The sequence below is a fragment of the Xyrauchen texanus genome, chromosome 50 (genome assembly GCF_025860055.1).
Source record: "Xyrauchen texanus isolate HMW12.3.18 chromosome 50, RBS_HiC_50CHRs, whole genome shotgun sequence".
Taxonomy (NCBI): Eukaryota; Metazoa; Chordata; class Actinopteri; order Cypriniformes; family Catostomidae; genus Xyrauchen; species Xyrauchen texanus.
The window spans coordinates 14,187,312-14,214,633 of record NC_068325.1 but is presented as its reverse complement, the minus strand read 5'-3'; the positions used below and the strand labels follow the sequence as shown (position 1 = coordinate 14,214,633).

General features: G+C 39.5%; 1 protein-coding gene across 1 annotated transcript in view; it reads right to left on the bottom strand.

Annotated features, from left to right (window-relative positions):
• The window catches only part of ncanb (neurocan b), a 110,822-nt gene extending 88,781 nt beyond the window's left edge, over positions 1 to 22,041 (bottom strand). Inside the window, exon 1 of the mRNA XM_052123733.1 lies at positions 21,969 to 22,041. Coding sequence (XP_051979693.1) covers positions 21,969 to 22,041 — 73 coding nt within the window. The remainder of the gene's footprint in view (positions 1 to 21,968) is intronic.
• Between the last annotated feature and the right edge of the window lie 5,281 nt (positions 22,042 to 27,322).

The following is a 27,322-nucleotide window of genomic DNA, read 5'->3' as shown; positions in this document are numbered from 1 at the left end:
AGTCCGTACTTAGCCATCATCACTGGTTATGATCCTTATAGCCCGACCTACAGGCCACAAGGCTCTTATAAACTGAGGATCTACAACCAGGACCACTTGCACTTCTTCAAGGTTGGGAGGAGAGTTTTGCCATTTTTGGCACATTTGCAGACTGGGTAAGTATGTCTGAATAAATTGACCCCAAAAGTGGTCGGCTATCACATGGCTATGTCGGTAGTGCCGACGTCCTAAAAGACCACCAGGTCCAAATACAGCCTGCAGAAGTCAAGAATCCCATTGGGCGTGATTGAATCTGGGTCTTTGATATCCGATGACACATATCCTAAAGGTTTTGAGTTCAAAATGCCCTAAACTTCGATCAGCGCAGTAATTAGTACCTCTTCAGGAACAATCAAGTCTTTCTAGACTACATGGAAGGAGGCCTTGATAGATTTTATCTCTCATTCCCATGCCCCACTTAAATGAGGAGCATGTGGTGGGTTGAATCTGAAGGTGATTGTGGAGCGGAGTGGGGTGGGGCCGTGTCGGAATATCACGCGCCCGGTCCCCAATCGGCCTGATGAGGCGCGCGAGGGATAAAGGCGGCCGGTGACGATGGTTCGAGAGAGAGAGAGAATTACAGGCATGTCCGTCATGTGTGTTTATGTTTGTGCTTTTGGTTTAAATTTAATTAAATATTATTTATGTTGACAAGCCGGTTCTCGCCTCCTCCTTGCCCATCCTTTAACTGTGTTACATTGGTGCCGAAAGCCGGGAAGGAGGAGGGATGCCCGTCGCAGAGTCCTCGACACGCCGTCCACCCTGGGGAGCGCCGCTGCCATCTGCCGGGTGACGGAGTAGCCCAACCGCCCGGATGCGGGGAACGGCCGTCGTCCGCGGGGCAAGTGGGGACGGGATACCCCGACCGCCTAGAGCGAGGGAGCCGCTGCCGGGGGCAGAGGAGTGCCCTGCCTTCCCCAGAGACGCGGAGGGGTCGAGGGAGACCACCGTCCGCGAGGGGAGGAGGGAAGAAACTCTCCGACCGCCCGGAATGGTAGGGTCACTGCCAGGGGCAGAGGAGTGTCCCCATTTGCTGCCAGAAAAGCGGAGGCGCGTTCTGCCCACTGGAGGTCGAAGGTTTCACTCCGGTTCGTCCGGGGTTGGAGCGGCTGTCGTCCGCCTGAGTGTGGAGGAGTGTTCGAGGACCACGCGACGGTACATCAGAGAACCGGTGAGTGAGCTTTTTCTCTCTCTCTCTCTCTCTTTCGCACCGTGTTGGCCTTTTCCCTCGCCTATTTTTTTTAGGGTGAGGAAGGCGGGGATGACCACGCGGGACGCAAGGTACACCCCGCCCCAGGGATGGGGGGGGGTGTACGTCATGCCGGTGGCACCCCAGCCTGAGATAACACCGGGAGGAGTGTGGAGCGGAGGGGGGTGGGGCCGGGTCGGAATATCGCGTGCCCGGTCCCCAATCGGCCTGATGAGGCGCGCGAGGGATACAGGCGGCCGGTGACGATGGTTCGAGAGAGAGAGAGAATTACGGGCATGTCCGTCATGTGTGTTTATGTTTGTGCTTTTGGTTTAAGTTTAATTAAATATTATTTATGTTGACATCCTTTAACTGTGTTACAGTGATATTTTGTCCTGCTAATTATTCTTGCAGAGTAGGCTCATGTGCAGCGAAGGATTCCTGAAATTCCCTTTCTCCTCTGCAAAAGTTAGTGCCTCTATTACAGTGAATTTCATAAGGTTTTCCTTGTCTTGCAACCAATCTCCTAAGCACCAGCAAAATGGAGTTGGTTTCCATACTACAGATGAGAGCCTAGTGTATACATCTTGTAGTTAATCATTTGAAGATAATGCCCTTTTTCATGTCATCTTCCAATTTTTATGTTGTATGGACCAAAACAGTCAACTCCAGTCGACCAAAAGGGAGATTTAATTAGACGTAATTGTGCAATGGGCAAATCAGCCATTTTAGGCACAGTAGGCTTGTGACTACCCCTTAGGGTCCAGTAAATCCTTCTTAACTCTGTGAAAACTCTTTCTGGGCCAGCATAGAGAAGGAGTTTGTCTAAGTAATTTATCAGTAGCTTTGTGACTGGGTAATTTGGTTCAAGCACTATAGGATGGATTGGATCCTCATCCAATAATTCAGCTTTGTGGAGTCGGCCACCAATGCAAATTAGACCAAGGGACTGATCATAGATTGGAGAAGGAGTAGTCAGACGGATGCTAGTGGGCACTGGTTTATGAAGTTGCAGGGATTTTAGGTCCTCTTGAAAATGTTCTGACTGTGCTCTGTGTTGGAGTGAAATCTCAGTTTGTATGTGGGCTTCAGCAGACATGGATGGTGTGGCCGCCCAATGTGTGTTCTGTATGCAGCATTTACTAGTTCTTCCCAAGAATCAAAGGTTGTCAGATCGAGAGTTGGAGTATCAACTGAGATAGTACCACAGAACGTATTCTTACGAAGCTCCTCCTTTAACTGCAAGTTAAGTGAGGGAAATGTAGGCCATTGATTTGGAGGCTGAAGCAGGAAAGCAGGACCATCTCTCCAACGGCATGGTGAAGACAATTCTAATAATGCTTTACCTCTAGTAATCTCATCTGCAGGGTTGCTGTCTGAATCGGCATACCTCCAATTTGTGGCCCCTACAAGAGGGTCAACTTTGTCTTCCATCAGCCAGAGTTCACAATTTTGTGATCTTGCTTTAGTTGAAAGTGAACTATGACATCTGTAATGTTACTAGCCCATTGCCATATTTCAAAGCCCCCACCAGCAAGAAGAGCCCGGAGCTTATTGATAAAGTCTTTGACTTGTTGTGGTGTATGGAACGACTGGAAACAGTTGTCTACATAAAAAGCACACAGTACAGAATGCATCACATCCTCATTGCCTGATATGTTGTTTCTGACATATCGTTGGATGGCGTAAATCAAAAAGCATGATTTACATGTTGTGCCAAAAGGCAACACCCACCATTCATAAATGTCTGGACTGTGCTCTCTCACCATATTCCTCCACAGGAAGTGAATTAGGGGCTGGTTCTCACATGATGGAACATGACTTTGACATCCCCACAGAGAGCCACTGCATGCTCTCTGAATCGTAGGAGTACCCCAAGTAGCGATGGACCGAGGGTAGGGACTGGCAGCAGGTTATCATTCAGACAGGCTTTCTGATAGCAGAAGGAGCAGTTGAAAGCTAAGCTAGCATTTCCATTGTGATATACTATGTGATGGGGTTTATATCAAGATTCTGAGGATTTGCTGACTTTGTCATTGGTGATTTTCACAGCGTAACCAGCTATCTCCAGCTTTTACATTTCAATGTGATATATGGCAGCTTGCTCAGGATTATGGCTCAATCAGCATTCCGTGGCTCCATGGCACAGCAGTGGGGGAAGCTTGGAGATGTGCGGCATACTTACGACAAATAAGGGGAGTCACATAACAACATACTCCATCCACTGTGACAAACAGTTCTTTTCTCAAGCATTTCAACAGCAGTTTGATCATGCATGGAGTGAGTTACCTCCTTGGCATTCTGGAAAGGCAATGAATCAAGCTGCTACACTTGCTCCACATGTTGAGGTAGGGTTTGAAAAGGGGAAAGAAATATGGTGTGCAGACAGGAGCTTTCACCTATAGGGTGCTGAAGGAAGGTAGTAGGACTCTGAACTATCCATCCCAGCAGAGTACGAGCAGCAACTGGAATGCCTGGTGGACCCAACTGAACAGGTTTGACTGGGGTTATCAAATGTGGATGATATGATTCCAATGAGCACCATAGGATGCATATTGTTGAAAGTTTTCAATAGAATTTCAAGTGCTCATATCGTTGTTGTAGAGTGTCTGCTGGACATGGTTATTGTGCTAAATTCAGCTCACTGGCATTTAGGATCTGGAACTAAACCCCTGGGTTTGCGATGGCAGACACTTCAAAAGGATATGGCAGCTCATTTTGCTGAACAATATCCTATCTGATTGTTCTCAGCGTCAATACTTCATTAGTACCTTTCAGGCCAAGGTGCTTTGCTGCTGCTTCCAATATAACTGTCCTTTCAGATCCATCATCCAATAAAGCATATGTATTAAGTGTTATCCTCCCACTGTGGAGCTGGACAGGGCCTATTTTCAACATCACTCACTGAATGGCTTAATTATTCCATGTAGATAGAGCGACAGGGTGTGCTGAGATTTAGGACAATAGGGGTTCTGTAGCTGCAGTCTCATGTAGCACATCGAGATGTTGCCCACCACAGCAGGAACAAGGTTTCTTTAGAGTTCACTTATCAGGGCTGTGTCTACAACCACACCTCCAACACCTTTCTTTTTCCTTTATCCAATTAGCCTTTTCAGACTTACTTAGTTTGGCAAATTCAGCGCAAGCACTGAGTTAATGGTCCTGATTATTACAGTGAGGTCAAAATGGCTTAAATCTCTCTTTTCTTAGAGGTAACTGGAACTGAAGCACAAGGAGGAGAGATACTAGTGTTTGTTTCAGATTTGGTATTCAAAAAATCTATTCTACGATTCAAAAAAGCGAGCAGAGTTGGGTTGAGTCGAGTTGTACCGTGCAGTGGAAAAGCCCCAAAAGAGTTAAGGTGAGCAGAAACTGTATAAAAATGCACGATTCTGAAGTGTAATTTCAGATGCTCCATGGACCACCTCGGCTTTGTTACTCTATAATAAAAATCTTCTTTTGAAACCAGAAACTAATTCTCCAGAAATTATTGACTTGACTACATTTCGATTGCTGTTTTGAAGAAATCTGCTACAGTATGGCTGGCGGCATTGTCATGCTGGTGGGTCATGTCAAGATGAGCGTGCAGGAAGGGTACCACGTGAGGGAGGAGGATGTCTTCCCTGTAATGCACAGCGTAGAGATTGCCTGCAATGACAACAAGCTCAGTCCGATGATGCTGTGACACACTGCCCCAGACCATGACAGACCCTCCACCTCCAAATCGATCCCGCTCCAGAGTACAGGCCTCAGTGTAATGCTCATTCCTTCGAAGATAAGCGCGAGTCTGACCATCACCCCTGGTGAGACAAAACCGTGACTCATCAGTGAAGAGCACTTTTTGCCAGTCCTATCTGGTCCTGCGAAGGTGGGCTTGTGCCCATAGGCGACATTGTTCCCGGTGATATCTGGTGAGGACCTGCCTTACAACAGGCCTACAAGCCCTCAGTCCAGCCTCTCTCAGCCTATTGCAGACAATCTGAGCACTGATAGAGGGATTGTGCATTCCTGGTGTAACTCAGGCAGTTGTTGATGCCATCCTGTACCAGTGCTGCAGGCGTGATTTTCAGACGTACCGATCCTGTGAAGGTGTTGTTACATGTGTTCTGCCACTGCAAGGACGATCAGCTGTCCTTCGTGTCTCCCTGTAGTGCTGTCTTGGGAATCTCACAGTACGGACATTTGCAATTTATTGCCCTGGCCACATCTGTAGTCCTCATGCCTCCATGCAGCACGCCTAAGGCACATTCACAAAGATGAGCAGGCATTTTTCTTTTGGTGTTTTTCAGAGTCAGTAGAAAGGTCTCTTTAGTGTCCTTAGTTTTTATAACTGTGACCTTAATTGCCTACCGTCTGTAAGCTGTTAGTGTCTTAACGACCGTTCCACAGGTGCATGTTCTTTAATTGCTAATGGTTCATTGAACAAGCATGGAAAACATTGTTTAAACACTTTACAATAATGATCTGTAAAAGTTATTTGGATTTGTACAAAATTATCTTTAAAATACAGTGTCCTGAAAAAGGGATGTTTCTTTTTTTGCTGAGTTTATGTATTTTGTGCATAGTATGCTAATTGTCTGTATTCATCCAATATCAGAATTTACTACTACTGTACATTTGTCAAAATGTGCAGTAGGCAACAGAGAACACCTTGTGGAATACTGTATTAGAGGTCAGCACGGGATAGATTTTTCAGACCCGTGTCCACCCGCTTCTACGAGATTCTGTCCCGCTCCCGCAAAAATGTCACATTTTGTTCCGCTGCCCGCAACTTTGATGTATTGTCCCGCTCCTGCCCACAAAAGCCCACAGTAGAGGTCTACATAGGTTTTTCAGTCCCGCTTCCATAAGATTATGTCATGCTAAGAAGGATATAACTAAAATATACGGAGACCCTAACCTAAACCTTTTGTTGAGTAACCCCGCCATTTTTTGGAGATTTCAACCCCATTTTGGAGTTCAAAAGTGACCATCCTCAAGAGTCTATGACATTCTAATCCCAAGAAATGTGTGGGGACCTTTTGAATTGAAGTTTCTATGGGATTTTTTTTTTCACCAGGCAAACGTTTATGCACTGAAATAAAAATATTTTTGAATAAAAACCATGAAATTGTTTCAAATAGATAACATTTACAAGTACTCTAATTAATATATTTTCTTACTCAATATGAAGGGTATACTCTAAATATTTACTGTAAAAGAATAGAACCACCATTGGTATCTAGGTGGTGCTCATTCCAGAGGAAATGCTATTTTAAAAAGCTTGTGTTTAGTGTTCCAAACAAGCCTATGTTCATGTTTATAATAAAAAGGGAGTGGATGTGGATCTGAACTTTTCTGACCTGAAAACCAAATGATTATTTGGAATTTTCTCCAAAACTGAAGGATTAAAAATGCTATAATTTTTATCTGTATTTTTTAGAGGATAAAATGTTGAATTAAACATGCAACATGATACATTAATTTAACAACAATGAAGCATACTACTGTGTGCTTGAATCCTTTATCATTGCATAATTCATATTGTTTTACATACCATTTTTTTTAAATATAGCAAACAGTATACAGTGTATTTTGTGCAATATATAGTCAGCAGTAGTGTAGTTTTCCATTCAAATTTCCCAACATTGGCCATAACCAGTGATACACAAAACAAAATCCTTACAGAAAGCTTGACTTTCTGGAACAAGCTCCTTTATTTGAAGCTTGATTATTGATCCTGAGGAGTAATATAAACATAACTAAGGATTTGTGTGGTTTGAGAAAGACATAAGTTGTTTTGCTACACTCAATAACAATACAACATACAACAGTACATAATATATTATTTATACTCTCTGTATTTACAGTGAATTTACAGTGCAACAATTCAGCAAACCCTACCAGCAATAACCGAATGACTCAATGGAGTTATTTCACTGGTAATAATCCCTTTTGCCTCGGAGGGGAATAAATCAATAGGTGGCATAGACAAAACAGGGTTTGATGGTTCATTCTCACCCGCATGTGAAATGCAATTCCAATTATGTACACCTGCATGAGAGCTTATCACAATGCACAAAGCACTCTTCATTCTATCTTGCATATAGGAAGGTGAGAGTGTAATTGTTGCAACCCAGACTGAATGAAGGACATGGCTGAAGAAGAGAGGGCACCAACTATTCAGAACAAGAGTGCAAAAATTCATTGATTTATTTTCATTAGAGTTGCTTTCATTCAGCACCTTGTGTCTGGACCTGCCCCACAATTATTTGATTTGATTTAATGTTAAAAAAGGAGTCTTCTACCAGTTGAGGAGAGGGGGAAATTGCATCTCTCCCGGTCCAGCAACTCCCCATCATAATTAAGTGAGAGAGATTGGACAGCTGGGTGGTGGCAATGGCTTCATCCTGGCTTAACGCATTTTTTTTTCTTTTCCATTTACTTCAAATGGCTTTGAATGGATGCTCTGCTATGCTCCATCTTTCTTAGAAACATAATTCTCCATGTCCTCCACTCGATTACAGCCTTTCTGCAGGCAACAATAGACGTTATGGTTGTCATCAAGCGCATGTTAACCATAAAACAACTAGCATTGCATGGGCTCTAAATGTACTTCATTGTCATCCTGTATATTGCTCTTACATATGAGAATCAATAACGCAATAAAACTTGCGTTAAAAATATCCTACGCGCTCGTGGAATGCTGAATGTTTCATGTCTTTGCTTAGGAGTCTCATGTGATGTTGGCAAGTCTTGTTGCATTACTACAAATAAATTGCTTTGTGCTCCCTTGTTAACAAAATCTGCTGTTTTTATACAGACTGTTCCTAATATAAACATAACCTTATGTCATCAAATTGGAAGCCTTTTCCAGGGTTCCCACATTTTTTGTATACCAAGTTTCAAAAATACCAAGTTTCAGCGCAATCTGTTCTCATTGTCATTATCTGATGCACAATTTGTTCAAACAATGACTGTACAAACTGTAGGTGTTAAAGCTACCCAGAGAGTGCTTGACATCGATGCAAGAGGAAATTGGTTCTTCAAAAAGCCATACATTCCCCCTGCAGACAGCTATGATGATAGCTCTTGCAAAGCTGGGCCTGCTCATGGGGCAGGACCCAGCGCCCAAGGAACGGTGGCTAGTGATTTCTCTGTGCCAGTGTGTAAGGATTTTGTTTCTGAGTTTTCAACAGTTTCAAGTTCAGAGACACAGAGAACACAGGGAGCCCAGCAGTCTGCACCTTGTCTAGGCTGGAGGAGGTGGTAGAGAGCAACCTAGCTAACATGCCTGCAGTCCGTCATGTGTGTGTTTATGTTTGTGTGTTTTGGTTTTGAGTTTAATTAAATATGATTTATATTGACAAGCCGGTTCTCGCCTCCTCCTTGCCCATCTTAACCCCCTTACAAGGTTATACAGAGAGCTTATGAACATGCTGATTACACATTACCTGCTCCTGCCATAGGCCATTCCATTAGAGGTGTTGCAACATCCTGGGCTGCTCATTGGCAGTCAGGAAGTACGAAAAATAATGCTAGTTATGTATGTATGTAGCTGTTATGTTATGTTATGTGGTCACGCGGAGTGGGTGAGAAGAGACCAGGTATCTGAGGAAGTCTGTTGTGTGACGCCTCATATTATAACACCAGTGATGTCATACACAGAGGTCACGGAGTGACCTTTTTGGTATACAGCTCTCGATCTGCAGGAACTGCAAGAGAACATCCACTATGAAGCAACACCCTGATGGTTATCCACTACTCATATAACCAGTTACATACGTAACTAGCATTTTCTAAAAAGGCCACAAAGTTAGCATTTTCTGAAAAGGCTACAAAATTAAACTTCCACAGGCCTATTCATAGTTTCATTAATATCATGAGAAACAGAACAATCCATAACATGAGAAGAAAGTAATCCAGATGGTACAAAATGTAACAATTCAACATATCTACCCTCTTGCACACCTCAACAGAGCCATCTTCAATAAATTCAGGTTAACTGGTAGGACTATTAGATGACAGTGATTTAATAGTTTTCCAAACTTTTGGGGTTTACATAAATTTTCTATAGAATCTGTTGAATAATAATCCACCTTAGTCTTTCTAATTAGTGCGGTAAACTTGTTCCTAAGATCTCTACATTGTGACCAATGTGCATCTGAGTTTGATTTCCTAGCCTCAGTATTTGTTAAAAATAAGTCAATAAGAGATGATTTTGTCAGATCTTTAGTGTTTGGATGTGTAGGAGAAAACATTAATTATGTAAAATTCAATGAATCACATAATGATTTATAAACGTCTGATGCTGCAGTCAATCAATCCCAATTCATACCACCAATGACAATTATTTTGCCTTGAATGTTGGAGGCAAGGGATTCCTTAACAGCTGATGGTGGTCTATAACAGCCTAAAACTTATAGACTACAATCCTTTTTATAGTTACATTTAACAGAAGCAATTGAAACTGCTTAGAGAGAGACTTCTTTGATAAGACATTGACATAATACTTAATTTGAACATAAATAGCTATGTCATCGCCTCTCCGTGGATGGTAAGCCAGGCCCGGTTCTACAGGGGTGCTTGAGGGTGCTAAGCACCATCAAACGAACCTTAGAGCACCCCCAATTGCAGACCAGGGCAAACTGCTGCCTGTGGGTCGATCTATAATGAATGTTTTTTTTATTAGATTTCATTTATCTGGCTTTGGGACCTATCGCGCATCCACAAGCTTTTAATATGCTCAGGGTTGCCAGATAATATATGCAACACCCCATTCATAGATTTATACATGCACAAATAGGAAATTTTTCACCCTATGTCATATTTAATTTATGCAATTTGTATGCAAGAGCGTGCTTTCTCCTCATAGAAAAAACACCTAATCGCTCAATAGTGCAATATTTTGCTCAAAGAAAAGTGTGATGCAGCCACTCCGTGTCCATTTGTGAGGCTGCTTGTGTAGTTTAGTGCCAATTCTGCGAGCAAACCCTTTCAGTGTTGAACTTTAGTAAAATATCAATAGATGTTCGCATTATTCACACACGGATGGGACACATGGGCAAATCCAAGTGAGAGAGGAAAATGTTAACTGCATTTTGAAATGCTGATGTCCCTCACACCTGTATGGGAATGTTACTCTGGCAGTAATCATTTATCAGTTTTATGCAGCCTGTTTTATTCAGTTGTGTGCTGAATGGGATGCCAAATAAACCATTGATGAGACCCACATCATGACCCACGAGCGTGTAAATGAGCAGATAATGTTTTCAGAATAAAACATGTAAATGGGTCCACTTGGTGGCCAACATTAAAATAAGACTGTAGAATCTATAATTTCAGAATATTTCATTTTAAAATGAAACCAGACTCCTGATGTAGTGTTAAATTGAATACTAAATTACCACTGCAATTAAGTATGGTGAAATAAACATACTCATTCTTAATTAATTTTTTCAAACACATGATAGAAAAGTAGCAGCAAAACTTCAAGCAATCGCAGAATGGTCCCATCAGTCTATGTACACTTCAGAAAATTGTGCATCACTCATTGAGTGCGTGAGTGCACTACTACTTCTGGGCTTAAAGATACAACTATGCAGACCTTTTTATCTTCTCTCTTCCAGGATCAACTTAACGGCTGATGTGGCCCCTGTACCCAAACTGTTGCACACTTCTGCTCAATTGAATATGTAAGACTAATACTGTAAAATCGTCAAGCAGATTTCCTTAAATCCCAGCAAACACAAAAGAATTCATGCATTTTGTGAACACAAAATTTCTGCATCAAAATGTATAAACATGTATGATTGTGCAACTCAGTATGTCCTAATCTGCAGGTGCACAATTTTGCTGTCATTTTCAGTGACAGATCATGTGAAAAAAAGTAAATGTTTTGTACATAAAAATGGTTATTTACATTGTTTTAGTAGCATTTAAAAATTATTTAATATATATTTTTTAAAAAAATTGTAATTACGATACATCTCTACTTCATACAGTGTACCCCCACTATTTTCAGAGGCACCCTCAGTGATTTTGATCTGGAACCGGGCCTGTGGTCAGTATTCTTTAACTGATACCCTGAAATTGAAACCTCACTGTCACTGATTGCTTATTAAATGTATTAAATAAAAAATTACACTAAATCGCCGAGATCACCATAATATCAGCATCAATTAATTGAGCCCAAATGCAAACCATATCCATTTTAGGCAAAAGGCTGCGAACATTTAAATTAATTATTCCCAGCCCAGACCTTGTCTTAAAATCAGAAGGTGTTTGAATACTGTGTTTCAGGACCAGAATTTGGTTTAACATTACCAGAATCAACAAAAGTAAAGCAATTAAGAGCTTAAGCTTCATGTTTATTTCGTGGAGTTTCATAAAAATCTACCTGTTAAAGGTGGGGTATGTGATTTGCAAAACGGCCGGCAGATTTTGAAAATACACAACTCATAAGGTCCTACCTTCTCTCCTCCAACGCTGGCCCTGACTCCACCCATTCGAAAAACATGGACGCGCAATCATGCACGAGCGAAAACTCAGATGCGCGAGAGCGAGCCAGGCTAGCATAGGTTGGAGTTTCTGCATGACGTCACCATTTACCTGCTAAGACCGTCAACATGGCACAACATTCAGCGGTAAGTTGCACCAGATATTATTAACATTCAACAGTCACATAAATCATTAGTATTGTTAGAAAATTGATGTTTTTGAAATGTAAATATATATTGTATAAATATAAAATATATAAAAATATATTGGACGTCCTGGTTGTCACCAAAGTTTATGGCTAAATATAGGGCTGACCGATATAACGTTATCAGATGAGATTGTTATGCGATCTCGTCAGTAAAGCACATAACATAAAGTGCATTAATTGATTAGTAAATCGCCATCAGCTGCTTTCAGATGGAGCGGCGTATACTACACAGATCCGTAGTTCACTAACAAGCTGGGCCGTGATAATGAAGGGTAAATTGCCCAGCTTGTCAGTGATGAACTACAGCTCTGTGTAGTAAATGCCGCTCCATCTGAAAGCAGCTGATGACGAACGGGACACGCGCGCCAGGGTGGTGGGGGGAGGGGGGCATGGTACGACCGTTTGATTGACACATTTTCTGTCCAATGATTCTAGATGGTCTTGAAAATGATCGGCTGGAGTTTTTCGAGTCCTGCCCGTTCCACAGATGATTAAATTGCTTAATTTTCATTTCAGTGCTTCTAATTTACAGCCAGTAAGTGGGTTAGGAATAGGATTTCAAGTTATTTTGAAAAAATGGTCAAAAAAGAAAATCACATACCCCACCTTTAAAATGAAATTATGTATTAACACATAATGACACATCATAACAGGCAGTAAGAACTGATTATGTCCTTCATTGACATACTTAAGAGTCTGTTTGTATAAAATATGTCCAAGTAATGTCTGTAGATAATCATGATAAATCATTTTTCCCAAACCTTGATTCTTGAGATTTGGCCTTTGTCATCAGAAGGAACTGCAATAGCGACACAATTGCAATTCACATTTTGCCATGTCTCAAGCTCCCTTCGTTGCAGAGTAGACTACTGTAGGAGCGATGCAGATTAAGTTTGGAAGGCACCGTTGACTAGCGGTGCCACAAACAATCAGATTTCTCAAATCCGGATCCTTCCGTGACTAATACCAGACACTCACAGGAATGCTTCATGTGCCAACTTTTACAAAAAAGTTCATAACCAGAAAATCGGACCATAAAATCAGGAATCACCACAGACAGATATGTAGGATGCTAGCTTGAACTGCAGTAGGAGATGTCCAATCATAGTCAGCAAATATATAAGACTCATAGGCAGGTAAACGGCTTCCGAAGAAGTCTTTTTCATCAAGCAGTTTCAGTCCAGTAACATCCATGAGACATATTAAGCTCATAAACACATAAAACACTCAGTCTTCCAATGTTAAACATTTGGAAACCAACACAACATGCAGTACGGCAGCCATCCTGGACTTATCGCTCTACGACAACAGGTGGAAAAATACCAATATAAATTAGATCATAAATACAATTGTAAATTTAAACGTAATAATAATAAATAAAAAAGAAACCATGACCTAGAGATAGTTTAACCCAAATCTCATACATTTTGGTTTCATAAAACCTGTACAACAGTGATTGTCATGTTCATAATTTGATGTTCCACTATATTTTTTCATATGTTTGTACATTAACTTTATTATCAACTGCTGGTGGAATCTCCAAACTGCAAATGCATGAACAGAGTTTCTACTTTGCGCTGCAAACAGACCTACTTTTGAAATGTCTTGAAAGGAGCGCAATAACCTATTTCTCAGGAAATTTTCAAATTGCGCTTTGCGCCACTTAATTTCTAGGGCTGCTACTCGCTCTTAACACAAGCTTCGTTGATCTTTATCATCATCATAAAAAAAAAAAACTAATGGTCGCTAACAGCAGCCCGTGGAGGACTAACTAATTTGTGGCTCCGACAAACAAGTAACCAGGCTGTAGTTGTTTCCTCTGATCTGAAATCAGTCATGAGAAGAGAAATGAGGAAGTTTTTTTTTTTTTATAACATCAGTGACGTCTCACACACAGAGGTCACGGAGTGACGGTATGGATCCTTACTTCTTAAAACTTTCTGCAGGTTATATCGCAGAGCCATTGACTTATCTTTTTAATCTTACTTTGATCAGTAATACAATTCCTAGAATTTGGAAAAATTATTTGTTTGTCCACTGTTAAAAGGCGATGAGCCCTCACTTATGAATAATTATAGGCCAATATCAAATCTGTCAGTTCTAGCTCCTGGAGACCTTGACAGGTAACTAACTAAAAGAGTATTTGGAAAGCTCTGCTCTTTTAAATAATTTTCAGTCAGGTTTTAGAAAGCATCATTTTATGATAACTGCAATGATATTATTCAGTGACTTGATAAAAAGAAGCATTGTGGTGCTCTTTTTATAGATCTATGTAAAGCTTTGATTCAGTGGATCACAATTAAATGCTACAAAGATTGACTAAGTTTTTATTGTCTGAACAAGCAGTTGGATGGTTTATTAATTATCTTGCAGAACGAACACAGTGTGTTAAATATGATAACATTTCCAGATGTTTTATCTGTTTGTAAAGGGGTCCCACAAGGCTCAGTGTTGGATCCCCTTTAGTTTATTATTTATATTAATAATTTGCCATGTAATGTTCAAGATGCAAATGTAAAGTTTTATGCTGATGTTATGGTTGTTTATTGTTCTGCTTTTAAATTGAAAACTGCTTTGGAAAATTTACAATTAGTTTTTGAAAAAATAGAAACCCAACTTCAATATTTAAAATTTGTTTAAAACCCAAAACCACATTTATGATTTTTACTAAATCCAAAATATCTCAATATTCCAATAAAGACTGTACAAGGGTGCTGAAATTGAGATTGTGTCCAATGTTCAAGTTATTAAATGTTTAGGTATTTTATTAGATAATAGTCTGATATTTAAACCACACATTGATCATTTGGTGAGGAAGTTGAGAGTGAGGTTGGGATTCCATTTTAGAAATAAATCTAGTTTTCTTTGAATGTTAGAAGAGAAGAAAAAACTTGTTGCTGCTACTTTTTACCAATATTAGATTATGGTGATATTTTATATTAATCATTCGGATTGATTTGAGAATGATTCAAATGATTTATTGGAAACCCCAATTTTAAAATTCTCTGACATGTCCAACTTTTCAAACACAGCTGAATCTTGCTAAGCATGAATTCAAACAACATTATCTAATTTAGGTGACAAACTATAATGTGCATTATAATATTAAGTATGAAAGTGTTAACTCATCCAGGATGACATTTAGCTAAAGCATGAAGGATTATGTCATCTCCTGAAAGAGACAGTCACTTAGAGGGGTAACGACTATATAGGTAGAGATGATGGCAGCCCACTCTTCTAACTATAGCTGATGAACACCACTTATCCACCATCCACTGAAGTTTTCTTTCCTCAGAGGAATGGACTGTACAAACTGTAGGTGAAAAAGCTACCCAGAGAGTGCTTGACACCAATGCGAGAGGAAAATGGAGTTCAATCTTGTCTTGTTCAATCAAGACACACCATCTTCAAAAACATGGAAGTGTGGCGAATTAGTAAACCAATAGGAGTTATTCGATTTGAGTGTGTTCTAAAGGTTAGATTCATGTTGAGGATCCAGAATCAGCGGTGGTGGTCACAGAATGGTCCGGCTTTAGGGTTTATTGTCATCCATTGGGATTCCAAAAGGTGAAAGAGAGTGGAACGGATTTGCAATTGTAAGTGTTTTGTTGTAAAGCATAACTTGGCTCGGGAGGGATGGAATCCTGCTCTCTGGTTCTTCCACCAGGACAACTTGTCTCCAATACTACCCCACATTTTCCATCCTTTCCGTCCATCTCCAGGGAAGTAGTGCTTGTAATAAGGAAAAGCTGCTGGAATTACCTTCATGCTGCCTGAATTCATGCTTCAGGAGAGCGTTAGCAGACTCCAGAGCATGAATATGTTTCCCCAAGCACTCAACGCAGTCCCATGTGCTCAGGAATCCTTATTGCATTAATGCAGGTTGCTCAGATTCATTTTAAAATATATGTACGTGAATTAGGCTGCTCTCCAGATAGAGTTAAAAATAAAACTGTGCCAATCTTGTGCAAAAATGGTTTCTTAACTTTTGTCTGTAGTGTTCTGTTCCAAGCTTGGTCCAATTTACTATATTAAATAAAAATAAATCAGTTGCACATACATGCTTTTAAAACAAAAACAAATTATGCCTCAGAGCAAAGAACAAAAATAGCTTTGGTCCTACATGGGTAAATAATGAATGTTTGAAGCATGGTGAAATTGTAGAAGATATAGCAAATCTGCATTTAGATGGAAATGTTTTTACAAGCATAACCCCCTAGAGATCGCCCTTTAGTTTGAAAATCTGCTGTTGTTTTAAATCTTTCCTCATTCAGCTGAGCTTGAGTCAATATAGAGTGAAAATACTAAAGGTTTTGAGGGGGTTATGGGGGTGTAAGCTGCACTAACAAGAAAGCTGGTGCATGATGCACTCTTTTTGTGAAGGAAAAACATACAAAAGGATAAAGATGGAGAGAGACCAAACTCGCCACTTCTTGTCTAATATGGATGTATTGTGATTGTTGACTATTGTCACATTTTCCATCTCCTTGGCCTGAAATGCATAAGTACTGTCAGAAGCCTTTATCTACCCAGAGGAGGGAACACAAGGCAACATCACTTGGATGAATCTTCTCCACAATATATGGACAACATTGGATGCTTTTTCTTTCTCCCTTTCTTTCTCTGCAGGCTAATGTAATTGGCTGCTTGCTGACAGTGGCCCCATTGTCTTCAATTACCCAGCAGCCAAGAAAAGACTGATCGATTGAAGGCAGGGGTTGTGCTGACAATAACCATGTCGTCTTTTATAGTGATATTTGAGGGATTTTATGAAGTGATGGGCCTTTTATTACCACTCCAACCAAAAGGAACAAAGCAATTAATGTGTTTTAGTGTAAGTGCAAAAAATGACATTGTAATTGTGGTGATTCTGTTCCCCATTAACAGACCTTAAATGATCCCAATACTGTCAAATAGACATCAGCCGCCTACCTTTTTCACATGACCTTCCTCTGAACAAAAGGAAGACACATCGACTCCCACACACAGACAACCTTTGCTAATGTTAATGTGAGCGGTGAATGTTAGCTACTTCCTAAAACGTCCTTGTGATGAATAGGAGGACGGGACTGGATTGGGCCAATCAGCTGGGAGGGAGATAAAGACGAGCCCGAGGAGCCAGTTTGAGAGAGAGAGAGAGAGAGAGAGAGCGACGCGGCCATGCTGCATGGGTGTCTGTTTGTTTATGTTTTATGTTGTTTTAAGTTAATTTATATCATTAAACCTTTATGTTGACTCTTTAGCCTGTTCCCGCCTCCTCCTTGCCCATCCTTATACTGTTACAGTGGCCAGATACACATGCAGCGTTGCCTCGTGCATCTCTCTCTCTCTTGAGCTGGCGCCTCTGGCTCGTGTTTATCCTCCTCTAGGCTGACTAGCCTGATTCAGGGATGGCCATGTGTCCTCACGGCCCGGCTCCGCCCTCCTCATTATCACAGTCCTTTAATGATTGCCGTGGCAACAGAGACACCAAGAAATGATGCAAAGATCTCTTCTGTCAACAATATTGACAAAATTACTAATTTGAATGTGTATTTCTCTTTAGTAGGGCTGGGAATTGAGAGCCAGTTCTTATTCAGAACTGATTACAATTTAAAAAAAAATACTGGAACCGAAAAAATTGCATGACTTTAAGTTCAGTTATTGGTTCTCTTCCACCATTCAAATGGGAGACCAATTTTAATCAGAACTATATTATTAATTGTCTGTATCTATATTAAGATGTCATTGCAAAGATGTTGTTGTTATAACTTTATCTCTTTTCTGTCTTTTCCTTTCTGTGTGTAACTTCCTGCCACCACTGGTATGTTTGTACCTTGAGAAAAGAAAGCGAATAAAAAGTATAAATCACACATACAAAAAAAATGTAATACTCTGATGTTGTTGCCTGCGCTACAGTTCAGCAGTACTTCAGCACACCCAATGTAGTCCGATTCACAAACCAACGACTCTTATGAGTCGGTTCTTTTAAATCTATAGTGTGAAACATACATTGCGACCAGTGTAGCCTGATTCTTGAACAAATGTCTCTTATAAGTTGGTTCTTTTAAATCAGAAAGTAAATCATAAACTTTCTCGGCCCAGGACCCAAATTAGAAATGATGTGTTTACCTGTGACCCACACACAAAAAACCATGCAATATGCTGTATTTGCTATATCCTTTAATTTATTCACTTTTTAGAACTAAAACAATTCTGATATAGACAGACTCTTATAGAAATTATTATTTCACAGACTCTAAAAAGCATCATATATTCTACTAAAAACATGTACCATGACAACCATAGTTCAGCAATATATATATATTGGCAGAAAATATTGGTTGCCATGGTAAAAGTTTTAATAATAGCTTCCACACTACAGATAAGATCAATAAATTAGTGTCAAGCTGACCATTATTCATCATACTAACTGTTGTCTTTCTATTTATTAAAGATTGGACTATGAAAAAACTGCATGACAGTACAACAGTCAGAGCGGTTGTCTGTAAGCAACTTACTCACTTATGCCACTTTGATAGACAGAATGTGCACAGTTCCAGTAATCTTCACCGCTACATCACATCTTAACTATTTTCCTGACTTACTTGAACTCATCTTGATCTGACAATATTTTCGCAGCTTTCTCTGTGGGTGCCACGTGAGGAGATGTCATCTTAATAAGAGCGACTCAAAACTTGCCCACATTTGTAGGCGCTCCTCGATCTTTCTGATAACTTTGTAAATTTTCTGTTTGGCGATTGTGTAGGGGAACAACGGTGTGTCATGATATTTAAGTGGAGTGACCTGACTGCGAAAAAGGAGCTACTTTTTGGTCTTTTCTCACCCAAAATCAATTAGATCACTTCAGTAGACACGGTTTAAACCACTGGAGTCATATCTATTACTTTTATGTTGCCTTTATGTGCTTTTTGGAGCTTCAAAGTTTTGGTCACCATTCACTTGCATTGTATGGACCTACAGAGCTGAAATATTCTTCTAAAAATCTTTGTTTGTGTTCAGCAGAAGAAAGAAACTCATACACATCTGGTATTGCATGAGGGTGAGTAAATGATGAGAGAAGTTACATTTTTGGGTGAACTATCCCTTTAAATTAAATTTTTCTCAACTTTGTCCTGTTGCTTGCCACGCCTACATCTTGTTGCCAGCAACCGCTGACTCTCGTGTTGCTGGAAATCACTCGGCTCTCATTGAAAAATAACGAGATATTGTCTCTTTGGCACTGCGTGTTGCTGCCTGTGTGAACTGGCCTTTATGTGTACTTAAGGCTTGTAAATTTAAATAAGTGTGATTACTGGGCATTTGTTGATATGTCCATGTTTAGTTAAGGATAAAAATTTTAAGTTTGTTGTATTGGTATTTTATTAAAATGAATTAATTAATAAAATATCATTATTAAACACCTTTTGCAAAAATCTGTTCTGTCGTTTGCCAACAGGCTGCTAATGACAATAAATCCAAAAAGAATTGCATCTCTTATTCCAAATATTTCTTCCTCAAAAGTACTAAAAGTATTGTTAATGGAACCATTCAGAATCCTTAAATTCAATCAGATTCCCATCCCTACTCTTTAGTGCCTTGACAAATCTCCATGTGTCGAGGGTGGCCAAACATTTGCAAGCTACCACATGGCAAATTGGCCATTTTTGTCAATGTGCCATGCCAAATGTAACAGCAGTATTTTTCCCCCTGCTCTTTCATTCAGTAACATAACCACAGGGCAAGATTGTGCTTCCGCAAGTCCTGTGGTGTCTAATTGGGCAAAACCACTCATAATACAAGCAAACCTTCACTATGGGAGTCGATAGCCATCTCCACTAAATCATGAACATTAAGAAGGACTATTTGTTTGGTTCCTAACAAGTGTGATCTGGTCTTAAGTTGGACTCCACTGGTGTATCTCCTACTCTGCCAACACAGATATGACTTCTCTAAAATCATCATAAGATGCTGAAATCATCGGATTAAAAATGAACATGTATATTCAATGCAGACACAAGGAGCATTTTTAATGACATTCCCATTCTCAAACCATCTTGCATGAGATTACACCAAAACCCCCAGAGGTTCCCACTATATTGATAGCGCCATGAATATTAACCAAGCCCAGGGTTTCTGTGCTCAATATCTCCTTGTTTTCCTCTCACTCCTACCTCAAACACCCATGCACATACAAATACATCAAGTCCAGAGGCTTGACTACATTTCCCGCACTGCAATGCATTTTTACAGGAAATTATATAGAGTATATATAGTCAAATTTCAGCACTTTTATAATCTGTGATTAATTGTGATTATCTATGAAAAATTATGTGATTAATCACTCCAGACTGGTGCTAAAATGAGCTGAGTTACTTTTAGTTGTAAATTATTTAAAATAGTCAACAGGAATGTATTGTAACAGTTTTCCTGTTAGTGATATACCAGTAGTCTTCTCGGTGCAGCATTGTCTTTACTCACTTGAGCATTAGGGGGCGCTCTGCTTAAGAAATACAAGAGTTCACCTATTTAAGGAAGCAAAGAAGGACAAACGGTAGGAACTTAATTCTCTACCTTCATGGAGGTTTAGGACTTCTTTTTTTTTTTACCCCATTTGAGGCACTTTATAGTTCGAAGCTCATCTGTTAGTCATTGGTATTTTTGCTTTGTTAACGATGAGTGTTTGTAGCATATGGATTGTTTGTTTGAAAGTTTTGTTTTGTGCATATATGGATTACTTGATGGCTTAAACCTTGGCTTTTTTTTGGAGAACTATCAATTATTGGTGTCATGTTGAAGTTGTATGTGCTGTGTAACTCTTTAATACAAACTAATGTGTAAACACATTTGAATTGTTGCAAATATGTATGATGTGAGATGGTGCTTGTCAGTATCTCGGCAGAATGGGGTCGAGTCGGGGTACTGAAGCGTTCAGTAGCAAAATGTCAAGTTCCCATGTAATCATGTTGCACACTTTCATTTACTATGATATGTCAAGAGGGGTTCAGTTTTCCAATGCTCAGCTCACAAAGTTCAAATCCCCAACACAGCTATTATGACTGGAATTTATTTTTAATTAATTCTGAAAAAACATTGTTAGTTCACAGTTAATACAACAGTATGTTTTTATTAAAATCATCCTGATGCAGTTTTTCTTGTCAACTAACATTTTTCATCAGTGATTCCATTGAGGAGACTAACATTGCTCCAAAGGCATGACTTAGTAGGGCTAGCAGGGCTTGGCCAGTGTATAACATGAATTTGACAGTGTAGAACTTGCTGTACTGTCACACAGCACCAAGCGAGAGTTTCTGCATGGCTCATGAGATTGAGCTTTGCGTCAGCATCTCTTTTTTTATGCACAGGAACGTGGGCACAATATCACCGCTGCTGAGTGCCAGTGCAGGCATTAGAGTGAGTGATGACAAGTCTTTTGGTGGCAATGTGAGGAAATGAGGCTTTCTGCAGGTAAAAGTGCTCTTCATGGGCTCTCTATTTACTGCAGATTGAAGCAACAGAGGGTATAATCCAGCTGTGGGGATTTGCCACCGATGTCCAAAAAGGCTCATCAGTGTCTGGTCAGGAAAAAGTGTGCTATGGTTAATACCAAAAGATAAAAGGATAAAGTCTTAATGGTACACTCTGTTTTTTCACATGGCTTTCCCCCTCACACTCTTTCAAAGTATACTTTTTTGAGTATGAGCCAGTACGTCTCGGCTCAAAACAAGTGCACTACGACTGCTTTGTGATAATTTTGTTAGCACACTAAATGGAAGACATATGTGCAAATAACACTTACAGATGCAGACTGTAGCGGCATGCAGAAAACTAAACACTTTGGCCTTGAGATGAATCTATATGGCACAGGCAAAAACTAGGGTGTAGTTTTTCTATTCTGGGGAACCAAGAGCGGTAAAGTCCCCTTATTCTAACCATTGTATGGCCTGCAACATCTAGCAGCAAATATTGTACAATTTAGGATATGCTTTCATCGATAAGTGTGCTTCCTACACTTATATAATCACAGACAGATAAGGATATATAAATGCTCAGTTTCAGGAGAGAATGACTCACCATGCTCTAGGATGAAGAGAAGACACACAGCCAGAAGAGACTGTAGCCCAGTCAAGCGGAGCTCCCCCAGCATCCTGAAAATGAAAGACAGAGAGTTTGGTTTATTATAAATATCAATCATGTGAAAACTAATGATCAAACAATCAACGGACTATTGCTAGTGCTCATACTTAAGGTTAGGGATTTGAACAAACCCCAAAACTTTTCCTGGATCATCCTGGAAAATAAATATTACTTTTCAAAGCAATCACACTTACAATTTATGGTTGCCAGGCAATGAAACAATGTTTATATTGAAAGAGGATCCAGTGCAATATTATATCTATGGATAAGAATTTCATAGATCTGTTGGCTCTTTTGACTTGGGCCAATAAGTAACCACTTCGCAACAACAATCTAGATGAAGTTCCTGTTTACTACTGTGAAACTGTGAACTAACTGCTGTGAATAGGCGCCGATGTATGTACAATAATGTAGCATATTGTCCAACGTCTTGGAATGCTAAACCAGTGGTATTAGGGTTCAGATCGCTTCAACCAGAGGTGGAAGTCATCCAAATATGGGCAGAGAAGATTGTTCACTATAATTACATAAGGCAACCAGTACATGAAACAGACTCAATGGCTCAAATGACACAGAATGGAACTGAATGAGATCTCATTACTCATGACTGCATGCTTTGAAGAGAAAGTATACTTTTAGTCATTGTTGTATTTGCATGTGTAATCATTTCTTTTGCACAATTATTATGTTTTATTTGTTTCTGAGGTAAACCTCAGAAAAGTCAGAATAGGGTAAATCTATTCTGGAACAATAATCAAGGGGTAGATATGACACATTCAATAGATAAATATATTTACAATAATAACATCCAGCTAATAAGACAAATCCCGCAACCTGGTTTTCATGCTTTTTGGCTGCAAAGTAGACAAATGTCTGACAACTCCATTCCATATTATTGCAGGCAGAAAGTCTTTAGTACAAACTGAGTGTTAGTGAGACAAAGGGCCCCTCAGTAAATAATAGATGCAGCGGATTTGACTCACTGTGGCCAAGGGCAAAATACAAGCTGCTGTCTGAGAGACTGGACACAGATAACTGGTGTATGTTACTGCAGCCCATTCACCTGCTCTGAGTCAAAGACCAGTGCAAGGACAAACAGAAAGGCAAGCTTTCCAGTGCATCAAAATGAATGAGACAATCGGTTTGTTTGTGAACACATAGTCAATTCATGTCTATAAATTAATTTGATCTCATCTGTTGGGTTAAATGGATTCCATATTATAGCTACCATCAATGATTGACCGAGTGCCATGATAAAGACTAAGGTATGGATTCTCTGTCCATTTTACAGAAATATGAAAGTATGCTGGCTTTGAAACATAATGATACACAGGTTTTGGTCAGCAGGTATATCCTAGTGGATAGAGATCTGGGCTGGTAACCAAAAGGTTGCAGTGTTGAAGTCCATAACAGGAAACATAGTCAGTGGAATTTTGCTGAATGTATTTAAACTAGTGCTGACAGATGATTAAAAAGTTTAAACATGATTAAGCATACTTTTTGTAGTTAATCATGATTAAACACAATACATACTTATTTTCCTGTCACAGTGCATTTACTTCCATCTTAGGAAAGAAAACAAAACAATATAATGCTTTATTAACATTTTCCAAACAAAGCCTTTCACAGTATAAAGATAGAAAGTGTCACCAAGTCAAGTAACATTGTTTCCCAAAGTCTAAGTGTGAGTTTGATTAATTGAAAGAACTGGTCCCCCATATAGGTTGCATTTTCATTGCAATGGGCAATCAATCTCTTAAACTCTCATCCTCCACAATATTAATCTGCCGGTAGACTGTGGCTATCCACTTTGTTACAGCAATCGTGAAGCCGTGTTCATGATTCGTTGCTTTGAACTCCACATAAAAATGTCTCATTCTGCGTTTTGGTGATAGTTAAGACTTGACACGCTTCTGCAGTAATTAAAATGCACCTAACATAGGCTGAAAAGAACTGTGATTGATTTCTATCACAGGTCCCATCTGGGGTTGTTTTGTACAACAAATAGCATCAAGAGGTACTGTTGTGTGTGTGTGTGTAGAGATTCCTTTATTTACTGAGAAAACAACCTCCGCGGCTCTATCATAGGAGAGATCTAATGTCTACTAGCCTGAATTTTTGTGCCAGGAGTGGCATAAAATCCCCCAACAGCAATATGAAAGACTGGTAGAGAGCATGCCAAGACGCATGAAATCAGGGTTAATCCAGCAAATATTGATATCTGTACTCTTCCTAAATTAAAACATTAGTATTGTGTTGTTAAAAATTTTATATGAACTTGTTTTCTTTGCATTATTCAAGGTCTGAAAACACTGCATATGTTTTGTTATTTTGACCATATAAATGCTCTAAATGACCATATTTTTATTTGGAATTTGGGAGAAATGTTGTCAGTAGTTTATAGATTATTATATTATTATTTTATTTTTTCATTTTAATCAAACACATAAACAGTAAATGAAGAGTAACTGATCATTTTGCAGTGGTCTATTAATTAATTATCTTCTCTCTCTCTCTCTCTCATATATATATATATATATATATATATATATATATATATATATATATATATATATATAACACAATATATACAGTATGTATAGATACAGCTATCAGTAATCACTCACACCTGGATGAGGTCAGAGCAACGTGACTGGAAACAGTTGAAGCTGATCACCCTCATCAACGGAGTGATATATAAACCATGTTGTGACACATAGAAGGAGGTCGATGACTGGAAAGCAAACACTAATGTTTCGCTTGCTCTCTGGCCACAAAAATGGACAAAGTGGAAATTGCAATCAAGGCACTCAAAAAATAAAAACAAATAGCATCACATCACTGACCCTTTTCCCATTTTTCCCTTTGGCAAAACACTTAACTTTATGTTTGTTCAAGGGACTGTTCCTGTAACTTACAGGTAGGGCTGGGTGATTAATCAGATTTTACTTTAAATTACGATTTTAGCTTCCAACGATTATGAAAATGAGAAACGATTATTGTGCCGCATTCCATTTCGCAATGAAACACCCCAACTTTATATCTTTAAAGCATCCTTTATTAAAGTTCAAATAATACTTTAATAAACTACGAAACTGGCATTTCTCTCTGTGGTCAGTGTTGTGTCTATGAGTTGTGTGAAGTGACTGGGGAAGCGACTGAATCTTCTCTCGGCTGATGCACACTCTGGCGCAGGGATGCTCGTCACACGTGCGCATTTGCTGCAGCTACATTATAATCTGATGCTTATGTCATAATGATATGTGTCACGTTCACTGTGTATGTCTTATCATGAAGAAAATCAGAGATATGCATCTCTATAAAGAAGAGAAAGTTTTTTTTTTTTTTTTTGTGAGATAAAGATGGATTGAAGTGAACAAAGGTGAGAGAGTGTAGTCTTCGCCCATTATACACTGAAACAAAATACGATTTTGATCAGACTTTTTTGGCTTTATTCCAAAATAAATCTAAAACTGTAAAAAAAAACTTTAAAACAAAGTACATTTACTTTTGGAGCAATACTGCAGAAGAAGAAAAAATTTATTGGAGAATGTTGAAAACAATATTTAATCAGGGCTCAACATTAACGCTTGTCTGCTTGTCCCCGGACAAGTAGATTTTTGAAGGAGCAAGTGAAAGAGAATTTTACTTGCCCGACCAGACATGCAGACTGATTTAAATGCCAATAACCAAAAAATAACCGGCTGTATTTGTGATAGCCTAGGCCTTTGTCGCTAGCAATCTAGTAACGGCTGTGCCCTGTTTGATTGACAGGTGACGTATGTGTGTGCTGAGCATGCACGTAATTACGCCAAAATGCCCATGTTGGTGAAGTGTTCATGTAAACACAGAGAGTGATGTCTAAAGTGAACTTAAAAGCAGAGATTTGTATTAAAATGTCGGACTCGTAAGTGTAAATGTAAATTTGTATTTTTTGTTCTATTATTTGTAATCTTTTATTCATTGCTGTTTTTTATTGTTATAGACTGTTTACTAGTCTTGAATTATTTATTGAGATCTTGTAACCATTCTTCCAAGGTAGATGGTAGGTCTTGCTGCAATAACATGATGAAAAAGTAGATCTCATTCTATAGATGTGTGAGCATCCCTGTTGTAAATGGTGGTGATAGAGGCTTTCCTTTATTTTTACTACCATACGTAACAAAATAATTATCATATGACAGTAGTCTCCTCCCCTACCCAGTGCAGTTTACATTTCAAGTTCAAGGAAATCCACTGTTAAAAAAAACTTTTTTATAAAAGTTCAATAAATTCAATATGTTTCTATGAGTCTGTATAATCGTGCTCAATATTGTTCTCAATATATTGTGATCTCAATATTGACCAAAATAATCGTGACTATGATTTTTGGCATGATCGAGCATCCCTACTTAACATGACGATATTGCATGAAAGTCATGAGAACAAATTCCATCAGAGGTTGTGTGAAAATAGGATTCTTTTTAATTGTCTTCTCAAAGCCGGACCTGTCTTCCTCCCAGTCTCAGCAAGACCTGTATACAAACTAGCCAGTGTCAGTCACACTTTCCTGTTTGTCCTCATCATTCTCTATCACCTATCTGTCTTCATTCTTCTCATCCCTCTTTCTTCATTCCCCAACAGGTGGAGGGACTTTTTTTCTTGTCGGTGTGACCTCCCTGCTGTCAGACCGTAACTTCCATCTCAGCCTCCATCACAGCTGGGAAGCATGAGAGTCTATCTCTTAATTGTATCTGCAGGTTGGAGCCATGCAGTTTTTGCTGGCTGTCACAGGCAGGTGATGGCTGACAAGCTGAGAACCTCCTACATGGAGGCAGACAAGCATCACAAACACACACACACACACACACACACACACACACACACACACACACACACACACACGTGCGCGCTCCAAGAAATACCAACACACACAGAACAAAAGAAGCACACATACCTACAGACAAAGAAACTGGTAGACAAAAAAGCATTGCGAGTTTGGCGAATAAACATCTAGACCAAGTAGAGTCCCTTATACCTCAGACTTCAGATGTTTGCAACTGCTTCTTAACATTTATGACTCCGTTTGTATTGAAAAAGATGGTCTTTTGAACAGCATGATTTTAAAGGCTGCCCACTCCCTCTCTACTGTGGGAAGACATTTGTGTGCTGGCATGCACTAATCCTCCCGTTGTCTTTCCCAGCCTAGTCTTTTTGATTCTGGCAAAACATCGTGCCAGACCTCTGTAGACTCCCACAGCCTTCGGCCTCCACCAACTGTTCCAGAGTCAGTCTTTTTAGTGGTGCTTGCT